Raw genomic sequence first — 27,117 nt, forward strand, 5'->3', positions numbered from 1 at the left:
AACGCCAAGTTTAGAGGACAATGTTGATAAAAACGCAAATACCGCATAATTTTTATTTTGACCAGGACATGAATCAGAAAAAAGAATAATCTTTTTATGAACAGTTTTTTGAAACACTTTTTCTATAGCATAGAGGAGAAAACTACATACGGTATTTGCACCTTTCTTAACAGTTCCTTCTAAAAATGAGAACATAAAACTAATATTCGATTTAAAAATATGCACGTTGAACAAATACAACCATAATAACCGTTTATAAAATTGATCAGACACAGGGATTTTTGGCAATTGTAGATTCTGAGCGTAATCAAATTCACAGCAAAGATTATTATTATCTGATAAAAGATGTTTTTTCAAATCATAATATTCTTGCACTTCTGTTTTGTGAAGAATGATATTTTCAGAATCTATTGGATGTGATTCGTTTTCAAAACATGTATTGCATACATCTGTTCGCGGCAATTTAAAACTGTAGTTTAAATTATAAGTAATAAATTTTCTGTACGTACTTTCATTAAAAGGAATTTTTACATCTTGCGTTACAGCGGAATAAAAGTTTAGAAATTCTGCATATAACGTAGAGAAATTAAGTTCGGAATTTAAAAAATAATTTAGTGTTGTTGATTCCCTTGAATAATGTGATTTCTGATGCGGTATGGATTGAAGGTGTATTTTAATTAGTTGTTTCATGTCTTCCGTCAGTTTTAAATTGTGAGATCCATATTTACCCCTCAAATCATGAAAATTATCATTTTCTAGTTTCTTCTTTTGCACGATTTCCAATCTTCTCTTGCCAATATTGAAAAGTTTACAAATAAAGGTTTTGCAAACAGGTACATTTACATTATAAAGAGGAAAAAAATAAACCCACTTTATTAATCGAAGTCGCCTTGTTCCTTTTCTTTTTTGAGTTTCTCTGCACTTCATTATAGTGCTTAAAAACACTGTTTGCCCACTATAATCTTTTAAATTCCAAAATGTTTTAAATAATTTTTTTTGTTCTTCTAGTAAGCACAACTCAAAGCACTTTTCTTTACAGCACAAACTTATTTCTTGAAAACATTTTTTGGGAATCATCACATTTTTTAATGTTACGTACTCTTCCCCCTGAAATACAAGATATCCCAATTATTTTTATCATAGAAATACACATTTATGGTTTCCTAAATTTATTTATATTTCTATATCAGCAAGTAGCAAAAATGTTTTACCTTGCTTTTATTAGTTTTACGAACGTTTTTTTCCCCACAAATGCTCATTTCTTTGACGTTTTCTACCTCTTGTAGGTTCCACTAATTTTTCCATAATTAAAACACTTTCCAGGCACAAAAACACTTAGAAATTAAGAAGGTAGCTTTGAAAAATCACTAGTTTTATAAACTACCGAAATTTGCAAGATTCGTCTTAAGGAGACAAACTCCTACTGACATCCGGTTCTTGACCAAGATGTCCAAAACATTTCCTCAATTGTGATAAAAAAATCTCAAAATCCTGGGAAAATTGTATTGGGTTTCACCGAACCCTTTTTTTTGCAGTCAATGGTCGCGGCAGCCGCGATCCATATGGACACCATATTTTTCCGAAAATAAATCACAACTTTGAGAAAAATAGCATATAAAAAAAGGGTTATTTCCTTGAAAAGTGCACATGATAGCAAAAAAAAAAATCTATTGTATGAAAATATCTGTCAAAATACAGATATAAATAAAATAAAAATTTGTTTTAACGTCAAGTATTCAATACAATATATTACAATATAATACAATTTATTTTTCGAATAATTCTGCAATATTTTTTTAAAAAATGTTTCTCATGTTTTTTACTTACAATACATGTTAAAATAAATAAACTAATGCTACTGTTATATAAAGCTAAACGAATCGTCATAATCCATAGTTAGATATTATTTAAAAATAATTACTTTAATAGCAAAAATTCAGTCAAAAATTAAAATAATAATATTTTTACTATTCTTAATAAACATTTATTAGTTAAATTAACATTAAATTTATGTCAAAATAACTATGAACTAATTATTTGTATGTCAGTAACTTTCAACTATTTTTAGCCGATTTTGGCTACTTATTAATGGGTACTTTTTAACAATAATTAATCGCTTTTAACTAAATTGCTATTGCAAATATTTATCAGTAACTTTACTAAAAATGGTATTTCTTTTAAGTAAACAAATGAATAAAGTAAAATAGTCTTAATCTGTTCCAAGCGAACAACTTGGGAATCAATGTATTTGAGGCGCTAGAAATCTGACGCTCCAAATGCTTTAAACATTAATAACTTTGTAAATATCCATATCATTTTAATAAAATTTTAGAGAAAACTTGTCCGTATCGTAATAAAAAACTTTCTCACTGGAAGTTTTTTGTACCTTGAAATTTCCTCGATAAACGGAGCGTTGAAAGTTGAAAAAATTTTTTTTTTGCAATTTCTTTCGAAAAAATTAATAAATTTTTTATTAATTAAGATTTTGAAGTTTTAAAAATATAGTTGGTTTCAGGAATTCTTAATCTGTAATTTCGTTTTTGTTTGATTACAAAATATGAAAAATCAAAAACGCCAGCACGAGTTAAAGGCGTAAAACAATTAAATTTTTGGGTTTTCAAAAATTTAGTTTTTGCTCAATATTTCATAAACTAAAAAAGATATAAATTTATTTCTCAAAGAAAAAAGATGCGCATTTCCATTCTCCACAAACTTCAGTAATTCAAATTGCAATTTGTAATATTTTCAAAAATTGACCTAGTGGACAAAACTTAAACGCCAGAATCCACGCGTATCCCCTTTTAGAAGCCGTCCCCTCAATTGAATTGTTGCGAAAAATTTTATTATAATTTTTGAAAATAATTAAATTTCTCTGAAGAATTATATTAAAATTTGTTGTATTGTAAAAATTTTATCAAGATTTTTTAGGCTAATTTTTTTATTTCAACTATTAGAGGATTTAAAGTATAGTGCAAATTAAAAAAAAATAGAAAAAAGTAGCTTTTAGTGTCACAAATCTAAAAAAAAAGTATCCAAATAGTAGCAAATCGTAAAAAAAGTAGTAAATAGTATTTTTAAATTAAAAAAACTGATAGTAATTATAAAAAATTATAAAAAAATAACATAAACAAAATCGAAAAATTAAAAAACTTGTACCTGGACGTAACTTCTTCTACAAATTTCAAGATTGATGTGCATTACACAAAGAAAGGTAAAAATAAATGCGACTAACTCCCCTCAAGACAAAAAGACAAGGACGAACGACTCATGCAGATGTTACTCCTGTACCGAGCAAGAGTTGATCCTCTACAGGTCCCCAGCAATAGTTGATCGTCATCCACTGAGTGTTACAATTATTACCATGTGTTTCTGAAAATAAAGAAAGTATTTTGAAAATGAAATAAATAATAATAAAACTAAATAAAAAATTATCAGAGGGGGTAAATTTTAGTCTATTAGTTGATGACTATAGCTTTTATTTTAAACCTTTTTAGCAGTAACAACAAAAAAGAAAAAGGTGCAAAAACAGGGCTCGAACGAGTGAAAGTATTTAAAAATGCGAACTTTACGGACCAAAAATGAAAAATTACGGACCATTTACGGACCAATTACTGACAAAAATATAACCAGTCCGAGTCAAATAAAAGAACTTTTACTTAAAACTATAAATTCATTTTTAAATCAATTTTTATTAGAAAATTCTACTGGAACTCAATTATTTAAATTCAAAAATAAATAATTAATTGAATAATTCAATGTTTCTTAAAATTGAATTCTCATGAAAGAATTTTATCAACAAATTTTTAAATAATTTAATTCTTTTGATAAATTTTAATAAAATTTTTAAAAATAATAAAATTTTTCGAGGAATTTGATTGAAATTGTTTTAAAAATAATTTAAATTCTGCAATAAGTTTTATTATTTATAAAAATAATTGAATTCTTAAAAAGAATTTCATTATTTTTGAACTAATTAAATTTCTGCAAACGATTTTATTACTCTTGAAAGCAATTGAATTTCTGCAATAATTTGTAACTTCTCCAAAATAAAAATATTTTTTAGTGTTTTCAACTAAAATTTTTCTATGAATCCATTGTTTTTAATAATTTTATGAAAAACTGCTTTAAGAATTTTCAAATTCATTTGTTTTTAACTGAAATTCTTTTTTAAATCAATTTTTATTAGATAATTCTACTAGAATTCAATTATTTAAAAACAAAAATAAATAGTTTATTGAATAATTCAATGTTTCTTAAAATACAATTCTCATAAAGAATTTTATCAACAAAATTTTTAAATAATTAAATTCTTATTACGATTTTTAAAAAAAATTTAAAGAATAATTACATTTTTCGAGGAATTTGATTAAAAATAATTGAAATTCTGCGGTGACTTTTATTATTTATAAAAAAAATTGAATTCCTAGAAAGAATTTTATTATATACGAAAATAATTGAATCCCTGTAAAAATTTTATTATTTATGAAAATAATTGAATTATTGCGAAGAAATTTTTAAAAAAATTTGTAAATAATTGAATTCCTTGTGAAATTTTTATTATTTTATGAAAATAATTATGTAAATGTTTCCGTAGAATTTTATTAAACATTTTTTTAAATAATTGAATTATTTCGGAAAATGTTATTAAAATAGTAGATATTGAAAATCATTGAATTGTGGAAAATTTTTGAAAATAATTGAAATTTTGACAAGAATTTTATTAAAATTGTTGGAAATAATTGAAATTTTTTGGCAAAATTTTATTACTTTTAAAAATAAATGAATTTCTGCAATGATTTGTAATTTCTCTAAAATTCTCCAAATTATATCGTACAATTTACGAACTTTTCGTCTTTTCTTAATAAAATTACGGACTTTACGGACCTTTTTTCAAAAAACTGACTTTTACGGATTTGAAGCAAATTTACGGACCTTTACGAGATTTACGGACCTAGTTCGAACCTTGTAAAAAAGACGGAGCAGTCCTCACTCTTTTTGCACACCTTTCCAACCAATTAATTTCAATAAACAATAGAAGCGACAAGAATACGTTATCTAGCTTAGTGAAAAATGAAATTTCATTATTATTTCTCCCTAAGCTGTGTATTACTTTTTTCTTTCTTTTCACTTACACGTATACGTGTAATATATCCGTGATTATTTCACACGTTTTGTTATATATGCTTTCCTTTGAGAAGACAGTTGAATTTACTTTTGAGAGTAAGTTGAAATTTTATCAGTGCTTCTTAATCTGTTTATAGCTCGTGGAACATACTGTAACTTAATGTTCTATACGATAACTCTGTTTTTTTTATTCCAAGAGAAGTTGCTATCATTTTTGTCGCGTGGGAGCAAGACTTTCTTAACAAAATAATACATAACTATTTTATTTTACAAATCAAATGTTATTTAATTTCTCTAATTATTATTTACCATGTTTCATTATTCTACTCTTTCACTGTGATTTTGCGGTAATTTTACTTATGCTCTTAAAAGGGCGTGAAATTTACTTTTTTGTTCGACTTTTATTTGATATGTGCATTTTAAAGTCCATGGAATAGAATTTAATTTAAATTAAAAAATTTAATTTAAATTTAATTAATTATATTAAATTTTATTTAAATAAATTTATTTAATGATTTTTTCCTTTAGATGTAGTTTACAAAAAAGTAAAGTAATAACATTTACAAGCTTCACACTGGGTAATTAATTTAAAAAAATTAGCAAAATGTTAAATTCTAAATATTTCTAAAATTCAATTATCCAAATTTTCAGTAAAAATTCTTTAAAAATACGATTATTAATTATTACATAATAATTTTTAAAAAGTGAAAAAATTAAATTCTTCAAAATATAAGATTTATTTCAATGAAATTAGACAAAATTCATAATTGCTTCAATTTTCTACAACTATTTTCAAAAAATTTTACTTACAATTTTCCTAAAACCAAATTTTCTCAGTTTATAAATTAAATTATTAGAGACTTCAATAGTTTTTGTTAAATAAATATTTAAATTCTTATTGAGATTTATTTTCCCACAGGAATTAAAATTTTAAATACATAATTTTAATGAAATACCTTTTGAAATTTAATTATTTCTAAAAATTACAACTGCGATTTTTTCAAAGTTCAATTTGTTTTTAGAATTTTTCATATGAAATTATTCAAAACTCCAATAATTTTTTAAGATGAATATTTAAATATTATTATACTTTCACAGTAATTAAAATTTTCAAAGATTTGTCTGACAAAGATTTGAATTTAAAAACCTTTTGAAATTTAATTATTTTTAAAATTATAACTGCGATTTTTCCAAACTTCAATAATATTTTTAGAATTTTCAAAATAAAATGATTCAAAACTCCAATAATTTTTTTAGAAAAATAATAATTTTTTCAATAAATATTTAAATATTATGCTTTTACAGCAATTAAAATTTTCAAAGATTTGGCTGCCTAAAATCTGAATATAAAAACCTTTTGAAATTTAATTATTTTCTAAAATTTTTAAATTCTCTTTAAATCAATTCCTGTCATAAAGTTCTACAAGAATAAAATTATTTAAATACAAAAGTAAATAAAATTGACAAAGTAACTAATTATTTTTCAAAATTGCAACTGTTCCTCTATTCGTTGTATTTTTAAAATGTTTAAAGTGAAAAATAAAATAAATATTAATTTTTTTATTTAAACTATTAGCGTGTTTAAAATAGTGGAAATTCTCAAAAAAAAGTAGCTTTTAGTGTCACAAATCTAAAAAAAAATATCCAAACAGTAGCAGATCGTAAAAAAATTAGTAAATACTTTAGTAGATGAGTGCAAAGCCTAAATTTAATACCTATTTATATAGAACTTCTTGAATAGAAAAATAATGTATGGAAAAAATATATGAATAAATTTTCGAACCCATGACCCCATTGAAGAAATTTATAGAAATACTTTAGTTATATTCTCACAAGAAGAGAGAAAAATTCAATTGATTACATTCGCATTTCCATATTATGCACTTAATGAAGTATATTTATAATCTTATTATACTTATTTTTCTCGTTCTAGAAATACAAATATATATTTATTTGTTCAATTTTATCATTTTATTAAATAAAAACAATGACTTACCCAAGCTTCTCCATGGGTGCGAGAAAGCGGAATTTTATAATTGCACTTTTGCAGCTCGATCAATTCGCATTATTATTTAATTGCTCCTTAGATCACATTGATCATATCATATAAAACATAACTGGACCAAGAGTCTGCAATCTGTAACAAAAATATCATAAACATAATCATGGGAAAATTGTTTTTCTAATACAAACTATAATAGACAGTAAATAATATTCTAAAAATCTTTCAGCCATTAATATTATATTACATCCACATTTATTTATTCAAATATATTTCAAGATTCGCACCATAAAATTACAATGATATATATTTAATTTTAAAAAATCCAATTCAATTCGATTTTGAATTATTAATTATATTTTAATTATTTTCAATTATTTAAATATATACAATATAAAGTTGGGGTTGCCATTTATATTTTGCCACAAGATGCTTGTACAGGTGAATGATTTATTAGCCCTATAAAGTTTATATTTAAAAAAATGAGAATAAAAGAGAGTTGCAAGTTAAGAACAAGGCTTATTATTATGCTAAAAGTGGATTTTTTTCAACTTTTATGGCAATTTGTACTACTTTTAAAAATGAATTGACCTTTTTCTTTATTTTATTGTTTGCTACTTTCTATTTTCTTTATTTAACAACAGTGCCTTCTTTCTCTTATATAAAATGTTATGTAGATGATATACTTTCTGCCTAAAAAATTTTCCGCATTTCCTTATCGGTTTGTAGTATAAAAAAATGAACGTTTTAAAATTTGCTATAAATAATATTATTCCACGAGCTCTTAATAATACGCGACTCTTATTTTTAAAGCATACAAAAGCTATCTTAACCAATTTAAAACCTGCGATGAATAAAAATATCAAGTTGACAGAAAGTGAAATTTTGTGAGAAAAAAAATGGTTCCTTGTAAAAATATTATTAATGATGATAAACACGATATAATTACGAAACAATTTATAGTTTTAGAAAAAAATTTTTACAAAAGATCCTTCTCTCTATTATGTTTATAAAAGTTTTTCCCTAACTTCTTCCTGTGTTTATTCAATTACCATAATTGAATTTTAATATTTCAGAGATTTCAGAATATTTTTTTGAAATTTTTCGTTGAGATTTGAAATCTTTAAACACTTCATTCAGAGAAACAGAAAAGTTAGAGAAGAGAGAGAGGAAGAGAAAAAAAAGAGAAATTATTCTAAATGATATTAAAGTGACGTCACAAGAGTACAATAAAAGAAGTTTGAAAATACAATAGAAAGATTGTCAATCACTTCTTATTCTCACGAAAATGACAACAATATTTTCTCACATTTTCATAGAAATTTAAAAAATTTTCTTAAAGATTTATTATCGTAAATAACAGAAATTGTGTAAATAAAGAATATTAATTTGATTTACATTTTTGATAAAATCGAAATAAACAAATAATTAAAAATACATATATTTTTGATGATAATTGAGCTATGAATCAAATTCGCACGAGTCTAATTAGTAAAAAAAAAAGAATTTTTAATGACGTCAGGCTTCGTACTCGATAATTAATTTTAAAAAAGTAGCAAAAAGTAGTTTTAAAACTGGAAAAAGTAGTAAAAAAGCAGCTATCAAAAAATTAAACTTGACAACTCAATTTTTTCATAACTTCTAAATTAAATTACATTCAAAAATAGAATAATTTTTTTAAAATAAATATTTAAATATCTATTTATTTCTCCACAGGAATTAAAATATTTTAAATGATTTTAATGCGTAAAGCCTTTTTGAAATTAAACTATTTCTAAAAATTACATTTGTAATTCTTCTAAAATTAAATCATTTTTGTTGTTGAAATTTTTTAAATAAAATTATTCAAAACTTTAATAATTTTATTTTAAAATAAAAATTTAAATATTATGTATTTCAGTTTTACAAGAATTAAAATTTTCAAAGATTTGAATTCAAAAATTTTTTTGTAATTTAATTATTTTTAAAAATTCACACTACAACGCATCTAATATTCAATTATTACTTAAAATTTTAACTGATGAAATTCAATTTCAAATCAATTCTTATTAAAAAGTTCTACCTATGAGAATTCAAATTACATATTTAAATATAAAAATAAATAATTGTCTTCTTTTACAGAACTTTATCAAATTCTAATAAACAAAATACATCAAATTTTTTTTAAATAATTGAATTCTCACGAAGAATTGTATCATATTTTTTGAAAATAATTCAATCTTTCCAAATTCTTGCGAAGAATTTTATTATTTTTGAAAATATTTGAATTTTTACAACAAATTTTTTTAAATTTGTAAAAAATAATTGAATTCCTGAGAACAATTTTATTATTTGTAAAAATAATTAAATTCTTGCTGAAGCGATACAATCTCATGAGAGATTTACTCCTGGCAGATGTGACCAGTTCAACTTCTGAGCAATTAATAAATTTTGTCTGATTTCCGTGTTCTCTTAAAATTAGGCAGAAGTGGGAGTTTGTGGGTTGAATCGCGGTGTCGATGAAAAGTGCGAATAATAATGTATTAATTGATTTTCGCAATTGGTCGACTACGGATTCAGCTGCGGCTACACTCTCACGTGCCGGCCGAGGACACGGAAAGGTAGTTTTTCTATTTAGTGAAAATATTGGTTTTAATTCATTTTTTTAAATATAATTTATTCTTTTATTTATTGAATTCCTTTTTTTTGTGTTTCATTTTTATAAAGTGTGGCCGTTTATTTTAATCGGATTATGACCATAAAACAAAAATGCTCGTTTGCACAATTTGGATCAATGAGGTTGCTCGGAGGTTGAACCACTCACCTTGCCAGGATCTTCATCGAAAGAATCATAGCGTGAGTTTCCGAGGACAATCTGTAAGTTGTTCCTAAATTATTAGAAAGATATTGTTTATGTTGAAGAATTTTATGTTTATTTTATTATGAAAATTGGTCTTATATTGTCTGATTAATTTTTAAGAGAGTGAATTTAGTCGTGAGACGAATTGTGAATAATTTATTATTTTAAATTGTTTTCGTTTTCTGTTTTCTTAAATGTATTATTGATAATTTTTAATATTGACTTTTATTTTGCAAATTCCGTTATATAATTTACTGTTTGAATGTGTGTATGTTTATAAAATTTATATCGATTATTTGTATAAATTAATTCCTGACGTCAGGTTCGTTTTTATTTAATAAGATTTGACAGAAATATAATCTTTATTTCTTTATATAATTTGTTTGTGTGTTTATTTATATTAATATTTTATATTTTTGAATTTATTTAATTGTTTTCTGAATTTAATTAAAATATTTTGTTGTGTAATTTTTATTATTCTTGTAAATTTATTGTCGCGGTTTTTATTTATTTTCTGAAATAAGAAAATCGTTACATTGCAAAGAATTTCATAAAAATCTTTTTTAAAAAAATTTATAAAAATTTTATTATTTACGAAAATAATTGAATTTTTAAAACGAATTTTAATAAAATTTATTTGAAAAATTTTATGAAAATTATGTTATTATTTATGAAAATAATTGAATGGTTGCGAATAAATTTCTAAACAAAATTTTAAATAATGAAATCCCTGTGAAATTTTTATTATTTTTAGAAAATAATTAAAAGTTTGCCTAGAATTTTATTAATTTTTCTTAAATAATTGAATGCTTTTGGAAATTTTTATTAAAGTAGTAGATATTAAAAATGATTGAATTGAGGAAAATTTTTGTAAATAATTGAAATTTTGCCAAGAATTTTATTAAAATTTTTTGAAAATAATTGAATTTCAGAGAAGAATTTAATTATTTTTCAAGATAATTGAAATATTGACGAGAATGGTAATATGACTTTATCACTCGTTCGTATTAGTTATTTTAATAATTAAAATTTAACGATCCTTACGAGTCAATAATTGACGAGAATTGTTAAAAATTTTTTATCATAATTGAATTTCTGCGAAGAATTAATACTAATAAGTTTTAAAAATAATTGAATTTCTGCAATCATTTGTAATTTCCCTAAAATTCTCCAAATTATATTGTACAGTTTATTATTTATGAAAATAATTGAATTCGTAAAAAGAATTTTATTATTTATGAAAATAATTGAATTCCCAAAAAGAATTTTATGACTTATAAAAATAATTGAAATTTTGCCAAGAATTTTATTAAAATTTTAGAAAATAATTGAAATTTTGTCAAGAATTTTATTAAAATTTTAGAAAATAATTGAATTTCAGAGAAGAATTTTATTGCTTGTAAAAATAATTGAAATTTTCCCAAGAATTTTATTAAAATTTTAGAAAATAATTGAAATTTTGCCAAGAATTTTATTAAAATTTTTTGAAAATAATTGAATTTCAGAGAAGAATTTTATTGCTTGTATAAAAATAATTGAAATTTTGCCAAGAATTTTATTAAAATTTTAGAAAATAATTGAATTTCCAAAAAAGAATTTTATTAATTACGAAAATAATTGAATCCCCGTAAAAATTTTATAATTTATGAAAATAATTGAATGATTGCAAAGAAATTGATAAAAAATTTGTAAATAATGAAATTCCTGTGAAATTTTTATTATTTTTTGAAAATAATTAAAAGTTTGTGTAGAGTTTTATGAGATTTTTTTTTAAACAATTGAATTCTTTTGGAAAATTTAATGAAAATAGTAGATATTGAAAATCATTGAATTGAGGAAAATTTTTGAAAATAATTGAATTTCGGAGAAGAATTGAATTATTTCTAAAGATAATTGAGATTTTGATGAGAATTTTTAAAAAAATTTGAACATAATTAAATTTCTACGCAAAATTTTATTACTTTTGAAAATTATTGAATTTCTGCAATTATTTTTAATTTCTCTAAAATTATCTAAATTATATCGTACAATTTACGAACTTTTCATCCTTTTTGAATCAAATTACGGACTTTACGTACGTTTTTTCAAAAAAACGGACTTTTACGGACTTTAAGCAAAGTTACGGACTTTTATATTTACGGACCTAGTTCGAGTCCTGCAATTGATGAAACAAATTTATACGATTTTTGAACTAAAGTCTAATTAATAAACAAAGGATTTTTACTGACGTAAAAAGAAATCTATAGAAATTTAAAGACTGAGTTCGAGTGAACCCTTTTCTACACTTCTTCCCTGCTCAACAATAAATCAAAAGAAATTAAAATTGTTAGCTTCCGACTTTTTAAGGGAGAGGAGAATTACGAATTTACAATATGCGTGGTTGCGTTCATCTCAACTGATGCAGATCAGTATGTTGTATTATTATAACAGCAGGTCGTTCAACGAAGTCAAGGAACATCGCTTCACATATATATACACACAGTACAGTCTGCGAGAAAAACGCCTACGTCTTTCCATTGAATCAAAAGAGCAACAAAGAGGTATATAAATAATAAAACGAGATAGACTTAAAAAGAGAGAGGCAAGGGGTTGATAGAGTGAGAGGAAAATAAAACTTCTGGTCAAACACGACACTCCGCGGACGGCCGGTGAAGGGAACAGTTGTCTGTGTTCCATTCTCTCTCGATTTTAAATCGAAACGTTAAATTTGAAAAAAAAATGTTTTCTCCATTTTTATCCTCAGTGAAACTTATTAATATGAAATAAAAAAATCTCTACTTGGAAAATTATTCCAAAACTACCAAAAATTATTCTATAAAAACTGATGTTTAAAAAAATAGAAACTCACACAAATAGAAAAATTTAATAAAACTAATATGATTCCTAATTATCGAAATTAGACGTAAAAGTGCTGTGAAAAGTGCGTGTTCGTGAAGAGGACAAAAGATTTTAAATATGCTTCCACTAAATCTGTCTCTGATTCATCCGAATGAATTTTAATCCGACTTATAATAAAAGTTCGGTGATCTCAATGCTTTGAAAAGTCGCGGAGACTTTAATGCTTCGATTCAAAAGAAAATTATTTCCATTTTCGAGTGAAATTCATAAAATACTCTAAAGGTAAATACAAGAATTTAGTGATTCATAAAAAAAATAGAAAATAGGTGAGAAAACTTTCACAATATAGAAAAATCATAGAACCAAGAAGAAATTAAACCAAATGAAGAAAAAGTCAAAAGACCTTTACAATTAATAATCGAAGTAAAAAAGAAAGTGAATGAAAGTAAAATAGACATAGAAAAATCAAGAAAATTCAAGAAGATCAAATAAAAAGCAAAGAAAAGACATTCAAAGGAAAATTTAAAAAAATAAAGAAAATAAAGAAAGTAAATAAACTCAATAAAAACTCAAATGAAATGAATACAGAAAAGGACAAAAAATAGAAAATAAAATTACACCAAAAAGAACAATTTTTAGAAAAAAAAAACCAGGAAGAGAAGTAAAAGTGCAAAACTCAGTGAAAAATAAAGAAAAAAAATAAGAATAAACGAAAAAAGTGGCAATTTTCGGTCAAGAGTAAATTGTTGTTCGCGAATTACTAGTTTAAAGGCCAAAACATTTCGACACTGAGTTTTCACAATTGGTCAACAATCCAGAAAGTGGCATTTTGTGAAAGTTTTTATTTTGTACCTGTTAATTTGAACTTCTTGCGGTCTCGATGAGCGACTGATTTTTCCTCCGTTTTTTGTGTTATTGTTGTTGTTGTTGTTATTATAGTGATAAAAAAAATTGCGTGCGTGAGCAATATTGAGCCGAAGGGAAACACAATTTTTTTTTTGTCAATGTGACAAAGCCTCAGGCATTTTCGAGGTCGTGGAGAATGATCTTGGTGTACGAGATCCTGCTGCCCCTCGTGGGATTCCTGACCGTTGTCGTCCATGGTATGTGTATTTGAAATTAACATATTGCAAGTCCTGACCTTCTGGCTCCGTTAAGAAAAAAAAAGAAACGGAAACACACACATGAGTTATACTCTCATGAAATGTATCAAACGATCCGTGACATTTCGATTATGCGCCTGCAAAAGAAAAATCCAATATAAGAAAAACCCAATCATTTTATAGGAATTTCGAGTGCAAAAAAAATCTTATAACGTACTGAAAAAAGAATGGTTTCATTTGCGTAATATATTACAGTGTTTTATCGATCAATCACGGGAGAACTTTTTTTTTCCTCTAATTGGACATTTACGCTTTTTTTTGCCATTTGTCAATGATATCAAGAGAAAAAAGTAATGAACGTTTATTAGAAATATAAATTTCTTCTCCAGGGTTGCCACAAAAAATTAATTTTGTTTTTCTCTGACTTTTCCCTGATTTCCAGACTTTTTCCTGACTGGTTTTGACTTTTTCCCTGACCCTAAAGAATATTTTGATTCACTCTGAAAATTATTAGAAACACAAAAAAATTCTATTACATTTACTTACGAATTTCTTTAATAGTAAAATTATTCCCAAACATCAATAACTTCATTTTTAAATAAGAATTTAATTATTATTTTCCCATAGGAATTAAAATTCTTCAAAACATTCAAATTCAAACATTTTTAAAATTCAACAACTTATAAGAATATTATTATAAAACATGAAGATATGAATCAAATATTGTAAATATGATAATTTACAAAAATTATACATAATAAAATTCGTGGCAAGAATTCAATTATTTTCATAAATAATAAAATTCTTCGCAGGATATAAATTATTTTTAATACAATTTTAAATAAATTTCTCCAAAAATGAAAATATCTTTCAAAAATTTTTTGCAAGAATTAAATTTCATTTATTCACAAATGATGAAATTCTTCGCTGAAATTCAAAAATTTTCAAAATTTATTATTTTAATAAAAGTTCTTAAATAATTTAGTTTTTTAAATAAAATCTAATAAAATTCGTTGCAGAAATTCAATTATTTTTACAAGTAATAAAATTTTTCACACGAATTCAATTATTTAAAAAAATTAAATAAAATTCGTTATTTTTAATTTTAATTTTAATTTTTATTTTTAATACAATTTAAAATAAAATCCTAGAAAAATGATATTATTTTCTTAAATTTTTTGCTAGAATTTAATTACATTTTTGACGAATATAATGAAATCCTTCGTTGAAATTTAAATATTTTTAAAATTTACTATTTTAATAAAAGTTTGCAAAAGAATTCAATTATCTAAAAAAATGTAATAAAATTCGTTGCAGGAATTCAATTATTTTCATAAATAATAAGATTCTTTACATTATTTCAATTATTTAAAAAAAAAAATTCATAAAATTTGTTGCAAGAATTTAATTAATTTCATAAATTAATAAATTTCTTCACAGGATTTTAATTATTTTTAATACAATTTTAAGTAAATTCTTCGAAAAATGTAATTATTTTCAAAAATTTTATTAAAATTCTTTGAAAGAATTCAATTATCATTTTTTTTTAAATTCATGCTGTAATGCTTTTAATATATTCATTAATATATATTTTTAAATCAATCTTTATTGCAAAATTCTACAAGAATTTAATTATTTAAAATACAAAAATAAATAATTTACTGAATAAATGAATGTTTCTCTAATTTTATCAACATAATTGAATTTCTTCGAGAAATTTTAATAAAATTTTCAAGAATGATTAAATTTTTCGAGGAATTTGATTAAAATTGTATTAAAAATAATTTAAATTCTATTATGAGTTTTATTATTCATGAAAATAATTGAACTTTTGTAAAAAATGTTACTATTTATAAAAATAACTGAATTATTGCTAAGAAATTTATAAAAAATTTGTAAATAATTGGATTTTTTGTTATATTTTTATTACTTATGAAAATAACTTAATGTTTGCTTAGAATTTTATCAACAATTTTTTTTAAATAATTGAATTCTTTTGAAAAATTTTATTAAAATAGTAGATATTAAAAATTATTGTATTGAGGAAAATTTTTTGAAAAGAATTGAAATTTTGCAAAGAATTTTATTAAAATTTTTATAAATAATTAAAATTCGGAGAAGAATTTTATTATTTATTAATGATAATTGAATTTTGACGAGAAGTTTTTTTAATTTTTGAACATAATTGAATTTCTGTGAAGAATTTTATTACTTTTGAAAAATAATTGAATTTCTGCAATCATTTGTAACTTCTCAAAAATTTCATTTTTTCCAGTACTTTGATAAAAATCCCTGACTTTTCCCTGATTTCCCTGACCAATTTTACTTTCCCTGATTTTTCCCTGACCTATGGCAACCCTGTTCTTTAATCTATATTATATTTACCGATCAAAAATTATTATAATCGAAATAAATAAACTTGTCTGTTCTGACAGTTAGCCAACCTAAAGTAATTTAAGAAAAAGAAAAACTTTTTAAAAATTTAATCCAATTAACTGCTAATGTAATTATTATTCGAACTTTTTTCACTGAATAATAAAATAATAAGATATTATTTACTCGGGTAACTAAATATCATTTATTGATACTGTCATATTAGATATTATTCTTATTCTTATTATTCAAATCCGGTATGAGAATTGAGATGAAAAATAAAAGGAATTTCCCTTCTCCTGAAAGTTGATTGGTGACAAATACTGTAATTAAGTAGAAAAAATAATAAGAACAGTATATTATATATTTTGTTATCGCCCACTCTCGCGATCTACGTCCTCGTAGAATTTCAGAGTGCCTCGAGGTCACCCGGTATATCCTGAGAGAGACATTTATAAGACTCTCACCTTCTCGAATTTACCTGCTTTTGTTATTATTCGCGTTTTATTTTATTCGCTCTACTTTTTTTCCAACATTTGTGACGTAAATTTGTTTTTTTACAGTAGAAAGTAAAATTAAAACAAGAAAAGGCAATTTGATTTTTCTCTTTATAAACAAATAATAAAGATTTTCAAACTAAAATAAGTGAAAAATAATTACAAAAATAATATATTTGCTCTACTTTTTTTAAAATTTGTGACGTAAATTTTATTTTTTGCCGTAGAAAGTGAAATTAAAATAAAAATAAGTAAATTTTTTATTTTTTCTTTATAAACAAGTAGTAAAAATTTTCGAACTAAAATAAGTAACAAAAAATTAATTATAACATTTAATAATTACAAAAATATTATATTTGCTCTACTTTTTTCAACATTTGTGACGTAAATTTGTTTTTTTTATGGTAGAGAAAGTGAAATTAAAATAAGACGTTAATTTTTGATTTTTTTCTTTATAAACAAATAATAAAGATTTTCAAACTAAAATAAATAAAAAATAATAATTATAAAAATTACATATTTTCTCTATTTTTCCCCAACATTTGTGACGTAAATTTTTTCGGTAGAAAGTAAAATTAAAATAAAAAGAAGTAAATTTTTGGTGTTTTTCTTTATAAACATCTTCAAACTTATATTAAATAAGTAAAAAAAATAATAACATTAAATAATTATAAAAAGGACCTATTTGCTCTAATACTTTTTTCAATATTTGTGACGGAAATTTGTTTTTTTACAGTAGAAAGTAAAATTAAAATAAAAGACGTTAATTTTTGATTCTTTTTCTTTATAAATAAACTAGCAAATGTTACGCGCGGAACGAGATATTCAATTTATTATTATGCAAATTATAAAATTTTCAATTTTCATTTATAAATTTTTGAATAATTTCATAATCAAAATTTAAAAAAATTCACTTATTAAGTACAAAATTAATTAGTACTGTTTATATTTTAAGAAATTTAAATATAATTCTTCGCAAGATTTCAATTATTTTTATAAATAATAACATTCTTTGGAAAAATTTATTTATTTTTATAAATAGTAAAATTTTATGCCAAAATTAAATTTTTTTAAAAAAATTTAATAAAGTTTCAATAAAGAATTCAATTATTTTAAAACATTTTAAAAATTCCTTCGAAATAATTCAATTATGTTTTTAAATAGTAAAATCTTTGCAAAAATTCAATTATTTTCTAAAATTTTAATAAATCCTTCGAAACAAATTCAATTTTTTTTATAAATTTTTAATAAAATCCTTGTCAAGAATTCAATTATTTCCATAAATAATAAAATTCTTTGAAAAAATTAAATTATTCGCTCAAATTTTTTGATAAAATTTTTTGCAAAAATTCAATTAATTTCATAAATAATAAAATTGAGGCCTTGGATCCAATAACTCGCCCGACGCTCGGAGACACGCGTTAATGCCAGTCGGGTAGCAGTGAGTGGCCCAGAGGCGCTCACTGCTCACTGACTGGCAGTTGCGCGTTCCTCCGAGCGTCGGGCGAGTTATTGGATCCAAGGCCTCAATTCCTCGAAGAAATCCAATTATTCTTAAATGTTTTGATAAAATGCTTTGCAAGAATTAAAGATTTTCAATATATTAATTTTAAAATTGAAAATATTTAAAAAGAAAAATTATTTAAAAAGTTCGGAAACAAAAAAGCAAACTGCGAACAGATTACCGAAATACAACGATTATTAATATAGAAGAAGATAGAAGATTGGCAATAATTAAGATTTTCAAACTAAAATAAGTAAAAAAATTATCATAACATTTAATAATCATAAAAATAATATAATATAAATAAATTGATATTTTCTTTTATTTTTATTATTTATTTACAAAGTCATTCTATTTATTTACAACCAAACGCCACGAATGTTTGGAAAAAAATTAGAGAGAATATAGAATTCTAATAATTATTAAATATTATAATTACTTTTGACTATAAAAACGTATTTTAAAAGAACGAACAAAAATTTAATTCTCATAGTGAGAAAAGTAAAAAAAAATCAATTATATAAAAAATGATAAATTAACAACTTTTAAAAGGTCTCTCAGCTTTAGAAACTGAGTGAAACCATAAGTCAAACCCCCTTTTCTACTTTCGATTGCTGACCGTTCTTAAAACCGGAAACAGGGGAGGATTGTCCACCTGTTTTCTTTCTTTTTTTTTTTTTTTTGAAATTGAATACAGGTGTAAATATATATTCAAAGAGTATGACCTAAATTTCAATGTACCGAACACTGTCGTTAAAGTGTAAATTTCAACTTTTTCTTTTGAGATTAAAACTAAGAGAAATAGTATCCACATATGACAAACCTGATCTAGAAAAAATCCAGGTAAAAGTGAGTTGGTGTCCCTATAGGCGCATTTTCTCCATAGGCGTCCTTGGTATTTTGCAATATAATGTGAAAATGAAATTTTTTTTCCGCAAAATGAAACGCATCGGTTACTTTCCTATCTCATGTCGTGTTTGAGACTCGACCTAGAAAATTGCAAATTATATTTCAGTCACTTAAAGAAATTACAATGGTCTTACATGTATTCAAAGATCAATATTATTATAATAATTTAAGACAATTATAGAAATTTATTTCAAAATCAAAACTAACTAAAGAAAATGTAAATAAGAAATAAAAAAATAATATAATGTAAATATAAATAAAAACTAAATAACCAAATAATCAACTAAATCAAATTAAACAAAATTATCAAACTTCAAAAAATCTAAATTCAAATTTTCTACATTTTCTAGGTTTGGAAAAAATTCTCTTTCCTTTACTTCTCATTTAAAATCTAACATTATGAAAGTCAACGCCAATTTTTTTTCTAAGTAAACAATTATTCTGGTATTTATTAATAGTAATAAAAATACTACGTCCAGAAAAAAAATACGTGCAATTTTTTCTGCTCTTTATAAAAATTATACACTTTTAGAAAACTTGTTTCGAGTTCAAGGAAATGCGAAACAAAATCTTTCGTACATATAATTATCCGAAACAAAATAACCGACTTTAAAAATAGAAATTTTTTTTCTAGTTTCCAAGAAATTTAAACACAGCTCCAAAAATCGTAAATTTATAAATAATAGTACATTTTTAACTATTTTTATTTTTTCAATAAAATAATATGTAGTTTGGGAGAAATTAAAAAAAAACTGTATATACTTCAAGTATAGACTATTAAAATAAGAACATAAGTATCAGTTGGAAAAATTTTTTTTTAGAAAATAAATTCCAACTTCTCGAGGGAAAAGTATAAGGAAAGAGATATAATATTAAAATATTCTACTTGTGAATTGTTGACCAATTCGTCGCGTTATTTCTGCATCGTTTACGACTAATTCTTATGCAGTTTAATAATCGTATTGCAAAGCAGTCCTGTCACGTTTTATTACGCTTTCTGTTTAGTCGTTCCTATATTTTCGATTGACATTTACTCAATTATCTCGACTCTTCTATATTAAGCTGCAATTTTCCTTTCTGAATTCTAATTCAAATTAATTTCAATAGTGAAATTAGAAATTACGAATAAAATTAATGTTTTTGTCAATATTGCCTCACCAGGTAAAATATTTCATCAAGTTGCTGATTTTAAATAAATATTCTGATACTTTGTTTTATTATTTAATGAAAAAGTAATAGTATTAAGAATTCACTTTAATTATAATTCTGTAAATTGAATTTATAATTAAAGTTTCAAAAAAAAATTACAAAATATAGTTGGCCACAAAAATTTAATTCCTTTTTTTCAGATTTTTCATGCTTTCCAAATAGAATTTTATCTTTTTCCCTGATCCCTATAAAGAAATGAAGAGGCGAACTTCTTTTTATTATTTTCAAAAATGCCCACAATTTTCATCTTTTTCCCAAAAAAGGGCCAAAATTGTGAAATAAGGCTATTTTTGACTGTCAAAAAAGCTGTTTTTGTTAAACTTCAAAGCCAAAGCTAAATTTCAAAATAATATATTAAAGAATTGTGTATTTAGTGATGCAGAATACGAAAAAAATTATTTCAATTTTTGGAAACGGCTACACTTTTGATCAATACAATTTTCATCTTTTTTCAAAAAACTGTCCAAAGCTGTGAAATACACTTTTTTGTGAATTGAAATTTTGTGAAATTGACTTGAAAATAATCAAACTTGTATAAGACTTTCATCAGAGATTTTAAAAATAAATAAATTCTTTCAAGAATTTTAATTTCATAATTGATATAAAATTTGTAATTTTAAGAATTCAATTTTTTATATTTTAAAATTCAATTAAAATTCAATTTTTTATATCTATTTTTAATAAAATTCCTTGATTTTGATGTTCTAACTTTTAAATCTTGAATAAAATTGCTTAACCAATTCAATTATTTTCAATATTCAATTTCACAAAATTTGAAGTTAATTCATAATTTATTAATAAAATATTTTTTTAAAAATTAACTTTCTGTAAAAAAAATAGAATTAAAATTTATCAAAAACCTAATTGAGGGTTCACGTGCAATAAGGGGACGCGCAGGCTATTCGTTGTCCTCTCGCGCAGCCGCAGAATCGCTATACGCGGGGACTTTCACTTCCATGCGTATCCCCTTATTGCACGTGAACCCTCAATTTATTAAAAGCTTTGGATAAAACCGGGTACGAACCACTGAGAGTATTTAAATATATACGGATTTACTTAAAACTATAAATTAAATTTTTTTCCTAACTATAATTATTTTTATCATTTAAATTCAATTATTATTTTCAAAAATTTTTAACTAAAATTCTTTTTTAAATAAATTATTTTTAATAATTCGTTGTAAGAATTCAATTACTTTCATAAATAATAAAATTTTTTACAGGATTTGAATTATTTTTAATACAATTTTAAATGAATTCCTCAAAAAATGTAATATTATTTTCAAAACATTTTTTGCAAGAGTTCAATTACATTTCACAAATAATGAAATTCTTCGCTGAAATTAAAATATTTTCAAAATCTACTATTTTAATAAAATTCTTCACAGGATTTCACTTATTTAACAAAAATTTAATATAATTCGTTGCAAGAATTCAATTATTTTCATAAATAATAAAATATTCTTCACAGGATTTCACTTATTTAAAAAAAATGTAATAAAAATTCGTTGCAAGAATTCAATTATTTTCATAAATAATAATTATATCTACTCATCGCAGAATTTCAATTATTTTTAATACGATTTTAAGTAAATTCCTTGAATAATGTAATTATTTCAAAAATTTTATTAAAATTCTCAGAAAGAATTTTATTAACAAATTTTTAAATAATTGAATTCTTTTGACGAATTTTAATAAAATTTTTAGGAATAATTACATTTTTCGAGGAATTTCATAAAGAATTTTATTAAAAATATTTGAAATTTTGCGATGAGTTTTATTATTTATGAAAATAATTAAATTATTGTGAAGAAATTTATAAAAAATTTGTAAATAATTGAATTCCTGTGAAATTTTGATTATTTATGAAAATAAATTAAATTTTTGCATAGAATTTTATTAAAAATTTTTCACGATCCCCAAGTTTTGAACGTTCAAATGAACGAAATATTTTTTATTAAAGATATTTTAATAATTACTAATCACAAACAAATTTAAAAACTGAAATATTTACGTTCAGAAACTCAGTAATTAATTTTTTGGATAGTAACGCAAAATAATTGCAATAAGAATTTAATTTGTATAAAAGGTATAAATAAATATCGTTCATTTGAACGTTCAGAACTTTAGGATCTTATTTTTTCGAAATAATTGAATTCTTTTATAAAATTTTATTAAGTTAATACATATTGAAATTTATTAAATTGAAGAAAATTTTTCCAAGAATGTTATTCAAATTTTTGAAAATAATTGAATTTCTAAAAATAATTTAAATTTTGACGAGAATTTAAAAAAAATTTGAAAATAATTGAATTTCTACAATCATTTGTAATTTCTCTAAAACTCTCCAAATTATGTCGTACAATTTAGGAACTTTTCGTCCTTTTTCAATCAAATTACGGAATTTACGGACGTTTTTTCAAAAAAACTGACTTTTACGGACTTGAACCAAATTTACGGGATTTACGGATCTAGTTCGAGCCCTGATAAAATTATTCAAATATTTAATAACACTTTAAAGTAAATTTTTAATTATCAATTTCTTTACAGTGAAATTTTCAAAAATTTTAGTTTAAAATCTTCTAAAATTTAGTTATTTCCGAAAATTAATTCTATTAATTATTTAATATTGTAATTACTGAAAATTGTCATTGGAACAAGTTTTTGAATCTAATAAAATAAAAAGCCAAACGTATTAAAAAGAGAATGTTAAAATAATTTTTGTAAATTAATAAAATATAAAAATAAAACAACCTTCTTTAAAAGTATCAGAATTTTCGTATAAAATAGACAATATTAATTATCCTGAAATATAAATAGAATGACCTAGATAAAATTTGGTTTATTGTCTCGAGTCAGTTTCTTTTAAATCCACGTGAGTTCTTAATAATAAAAAGAAACAAACAAAAAAAAAAGAAAAAAACACGTGGTACATGTTCTGCACGTATGGCCAGCAGCAATGGTACCGTATATATCTCCTCACGTCTATTTTACGTTTCAGAGAGCCTAAATGTTACGCCTATCCCACCGTGAGCGCGTTTATCAGTATTTCCTTATGAAGTCGAGAGTTAGCGTTCACTCTTATAAATGTGTCCGTTGATTTCTACAAACTACATTATCACACAAACACGAAGAAATATCTATAAATGGTATATATGTACCTGTAAAGCTCCTTTGCGCGACGTTCTAATTTCATGAAAGCAATATTCTTTGTGTAAAGGTGTTCACCATGTGCACACAGTCCAGTTTGACCGATTCCTTTTGATGTTGCTTTTATAAATTCAAAACCAGATAAACCGACAAAGCGTGCGAAGCTGCGATTTACAGGAGAGGCATTTCCCTTCGTTTACTACTTTAAATGTGTATTTTCGCATAGCGCGAAACTTCAACCTGCATATATGTACACACGTTGTTGAAAGGGAACTTGAAGAAAATAAGAAATCCAGATTTCTTATAGGAACTGCATATATATAAAATGTGTGTCTGGCACTCCTTTGACTCGCTGCGAATATTCGCAATCCGGTCCGGAATATGTAATCATATGGAGAAGTCCTGTAAATGATAAATGCGAACATTAGAAAATGCAAATGATTTCCATTTTTTTTAAAAAAGTGCAACATTTTTCATTTTTATACAGACAATTAATAATTTTTACAGTCTCAATCAATCTAATATTTTGAAAACTAATACAGCACAAAAAATAAAATATTTAGAATTTTTTTTACTTCTTTCATTATCGACTATATAAATCCAAATTTTTTCCATTTCTAAAATTACACTTTATCTGCTCCAAACTGGAAAATATTTTAGCTTTTTTTTTACTAACCAAAAAAAATTATTTAATATTTTTGTTTATTAAAAAAAGAAAAGTAAGAAAAAAGTCTGTTGACCAAAAGAAATTAATTAATAATTTCTTTCTCTGCAAAAGGAAGAAGTGAATTAAGAAAATTGTTAATTGTTGAGAAAAAAAAATTATCTAGTAAGAAAATAGTCTGTGGACCAAAATATATTAATTAATAATTTCTTTTTCTGCAAAAGGAATAATAAAATTAAGAAAATTAAGAAAATAGTTAAAACTGTTGACCAAAAGAAAGAAATTAACTTATTTTGTTGTAAAGGAAGCAGAAACTTAAAATTATTAACTGTTGGCCAAAAAAAATTAATTAATATTTTTTTTTTTTTGTATAAGAAGAAGAAAATTAAGAAAATAGTTGACTGTTGACCAAAAAAAATGATTAATTAATATTTTTTTGTAAAGAAAATAATTATTAGTAAGAAAATAGTTTATTGACCAAAAAAAATTAATTAATATTTTTTTTGTGTAAGAAGAAGAAAATTAACAAAATAGTTGACTGTTGACCAAAAGAAAGTAATTAATTAATTTTTTTGTAAAGGGAGAAGAAAATTATTAACTGTTGACCAAAAAAAAAATGATTAATTAATATTTTTTTGTAAAATAAGAAGAAAATTATCTGTTGACCAGAAAAAATTAATTAATAATTTCTTATTTTGTAAAGGAAAATTTTTAACTGTTGACCAAAGAAGATTATTAATTAATATTTTTGTTTTGTAAAAAAAGAAGAAAAGTAAGAAAATAGTTTGTGGACCAAAAACATCAATTAATATTTTTTCTTTGTAAAAAAAGATGAAAATTAAGAAAATAGTTGACTGTTGACCAAAAGAAAGTTATTAATTAATTTTTTTATAAAGGAAGCAGAAAATTAAGAAATTTATTAACTGTTGACCAAAAAAAAATTATTAATTAATATTTTTGTTTTTTAAAAAATGAAGAAAATTAAGAAATATTGTCTATTTACCAAAAGAAAATAATTAATTTCTTTTTTTGTGAAGGGAAATTGTTAACTATTGACAATAAAATTATTAATTCATAATTTTTTTCTTTTTTTCTAAGCTGACCAAATTTTCTTAAGCTGAAACTTAATAAAATAGTTGACTATTAAACGACTTCAACGTAAAGAGAGAAATAATAGAAAATCCGGTAAAATTATATAAATTGTCATAAATGAAAAAAAAACGTTTCATTACCGAATCCTGTCATAATAAACGAGACCAGTGCTTAGTAACATTATGAATGTTCTTTCTCAAGTTTAATCTCAAGGTTATTTTAAAATAGACACAGGAACTGATGGTGAAATAAATAATGTCTTAAATTCTAATTTCATTTTAATTCATTTGCATCAGAAAGAATCGATCAAATTTTAAATATATCTTTCTGACACGAACAAAAAAATTCCTTCTTAAATTTCGAACGGGAAGAAAATAATTAATTGAAGACGAGTCTTAATGCACTCCGAAATTCTTTTGTTATACATTTTTTCCCCCTCGGAACGTTAATTTTAAAACAATAGGAAAATTAATACCTTTTAAAATGTCGATTAAACTAAAAAAATGGTTTCATTTTATACATTTTATATGATCAGCATCATTTTCCACTTAGTAATTATTTGAAGGAAATTTCACGCTTTAATGACAAGTAATTATTGCTAATGGAAATTTTTCTAGACGCCAAAATTAGTATTCTAAATAAGTAGTTTCATTATTTTAATAATGATTCGTATATAGAGAGTATTCTATCATGATATATAAAGTATAGGGGGAAAAAAATCGATTATACATTTTCTCATGGAATTCCGTTAAAAGCAACTCGAACTAATTTGTTTCAAATGTATATACATATATGTGAGAGATGAGTTTCTTTCTTTTCACAATTTCATGAGAAAACTCTTTTTTTTTTATCTAAAGTGACATTTATACTTTCTACTTGATCATTTAACAATAATTAACAGATATATGGCAATAATTTTATATGAAGAAAAGAAAGTTAGTGGGTCAATAACCCATCGCGAAAGAGACGTTTATTAATTAATGAGAATATAATTAATTACAGTATATTAATTATTAAAAAATTAAAATAAATATTAAGTCTTTAAAGCTAATTATGCAAATTATTATTTATGTATTAAATAAAAATTCTTAAAACTTTTCGTGTTGAATTTCAATTTTACCCGTTTTATCCATTTTTTATTTCAATATTTTAAGGTTATGTTGATCTACTTTTTAATTTAATAAATTTAGTTTTTAACGTTTTTAATTTTCGCTATAGTAAAACTTTCGATATTACGAAAAAAATTAGTAAATATTTATATTTTTGGCTAAAGTAATAATTAACCGATTTAAGCGAAATTATTTCTCAATTGATGGACAAAAGCGACAAGTACAAATAAAATTCACGGGTTGGGTTCACTACGCAATGTGCGAACATAACCTAAAAATTGAAACCCTCTGCATATGAACAAAATTTCATGTTAAATCAACTAATAATTAAAAATTTCTGCTCAATACTTAGAATTAAGCAAAATACGAACATCAGTATTGATGTTAATTGAAGGATTCGATCGATAAATATCAAATATGCATAGGGACGCGTAGTGAAGGCGTCACAACTAGCTCATATTTCTGCTGAAATCTTATAAAAAAAACATGTTTTACTCACTTCTAATATGTAAATCATTTAGATAGGACATTGAAACACTCGATGCTTTACTAATTTGTAGAAAATTTAACTTAATTTACAAGATGTTTGTCGATTTTTGTCATTTTTGTCGATAAAACTGCTGGAGGCTGGACATCCATTCCAAGCAATCGTGATTCTTTGCAACTTTGCAATATGGCGGACGACAATGTGAAACGGCGGAACGC

The 27,117-nt window shown here is 23.5% G+C and overlaps 1 protein-coding gene and 2 long non-coding RNA genes across 3 annotated transcripts in view; 1 reads left to right on the forward strand and 2 right to left on the reverse strand.

The window, feature by feature from the left end:
- Positions 1-3,143: 3,143 nt before the first annotated feature.
- LOC122497885 lies at positions 3,144-13,791 on the reverse strand. Its single transcript, XR_006301179.1, has 3 exons — positions 13,656-13,791; positions 7,121-7,261; positions 3,144-3,369 (listed from the first exon to the last, which is right to left on the reverse strand). It is a non-coding gene; the product is annotated as an uncharacterized LOC122497885 (long non-coding RNA).
- LOC122497882 (sushi, von Willebrand factor type A, EGF and pentraxin domain-containing protein 1) overlaps positions 13,344-27,117 on the forward strand; it is a 71,967-nt gene continuing 58,193 nt past the window's right edge. The window contains exon 1 of the mRNA XM_043605253.1: positions 13,344-13,906. Within this exon, the coding sequence (XP_043461188.1) occupies positions 13,846-13,906 (61 nt within the window). The 5' untranslated portion in view covers positions 13,344-13,845. The remainder of the gene's footprint in view (positions 13,907-27,117) is intronic.
- LOC122497886 lies at positions 13,910-27,051 on the reverse strand. Its single transcript, XR_006301180.1, has 4 exons — positions 26,912-27,051; positions 23,559-23,949; positions 19,104-19,269; positions 13,910-14,043 (listed from the first exon to the last, which is right to left on the reverse strand). It is a non-coding gene; the product is annotated as an uncharacterized LOC122497886 (long non-coding RNA).

The sequence above is a fragment of the Leptopilina heterotoma genome, unplaced genomic scaffold, assembly GCF_015476425.1.
Source record: "Leptopilina heterotoma isolate Lh14 unplaced genomic scaffold, ASM1547642v1 Lhet_14, whole genome shotgun sequence".
NCBI lineage: Eukaryota > Metazoa > Arthropoda > Insecta > Hymenoptera > Figitidae > Leptopilina > Leptopilina heterotoma.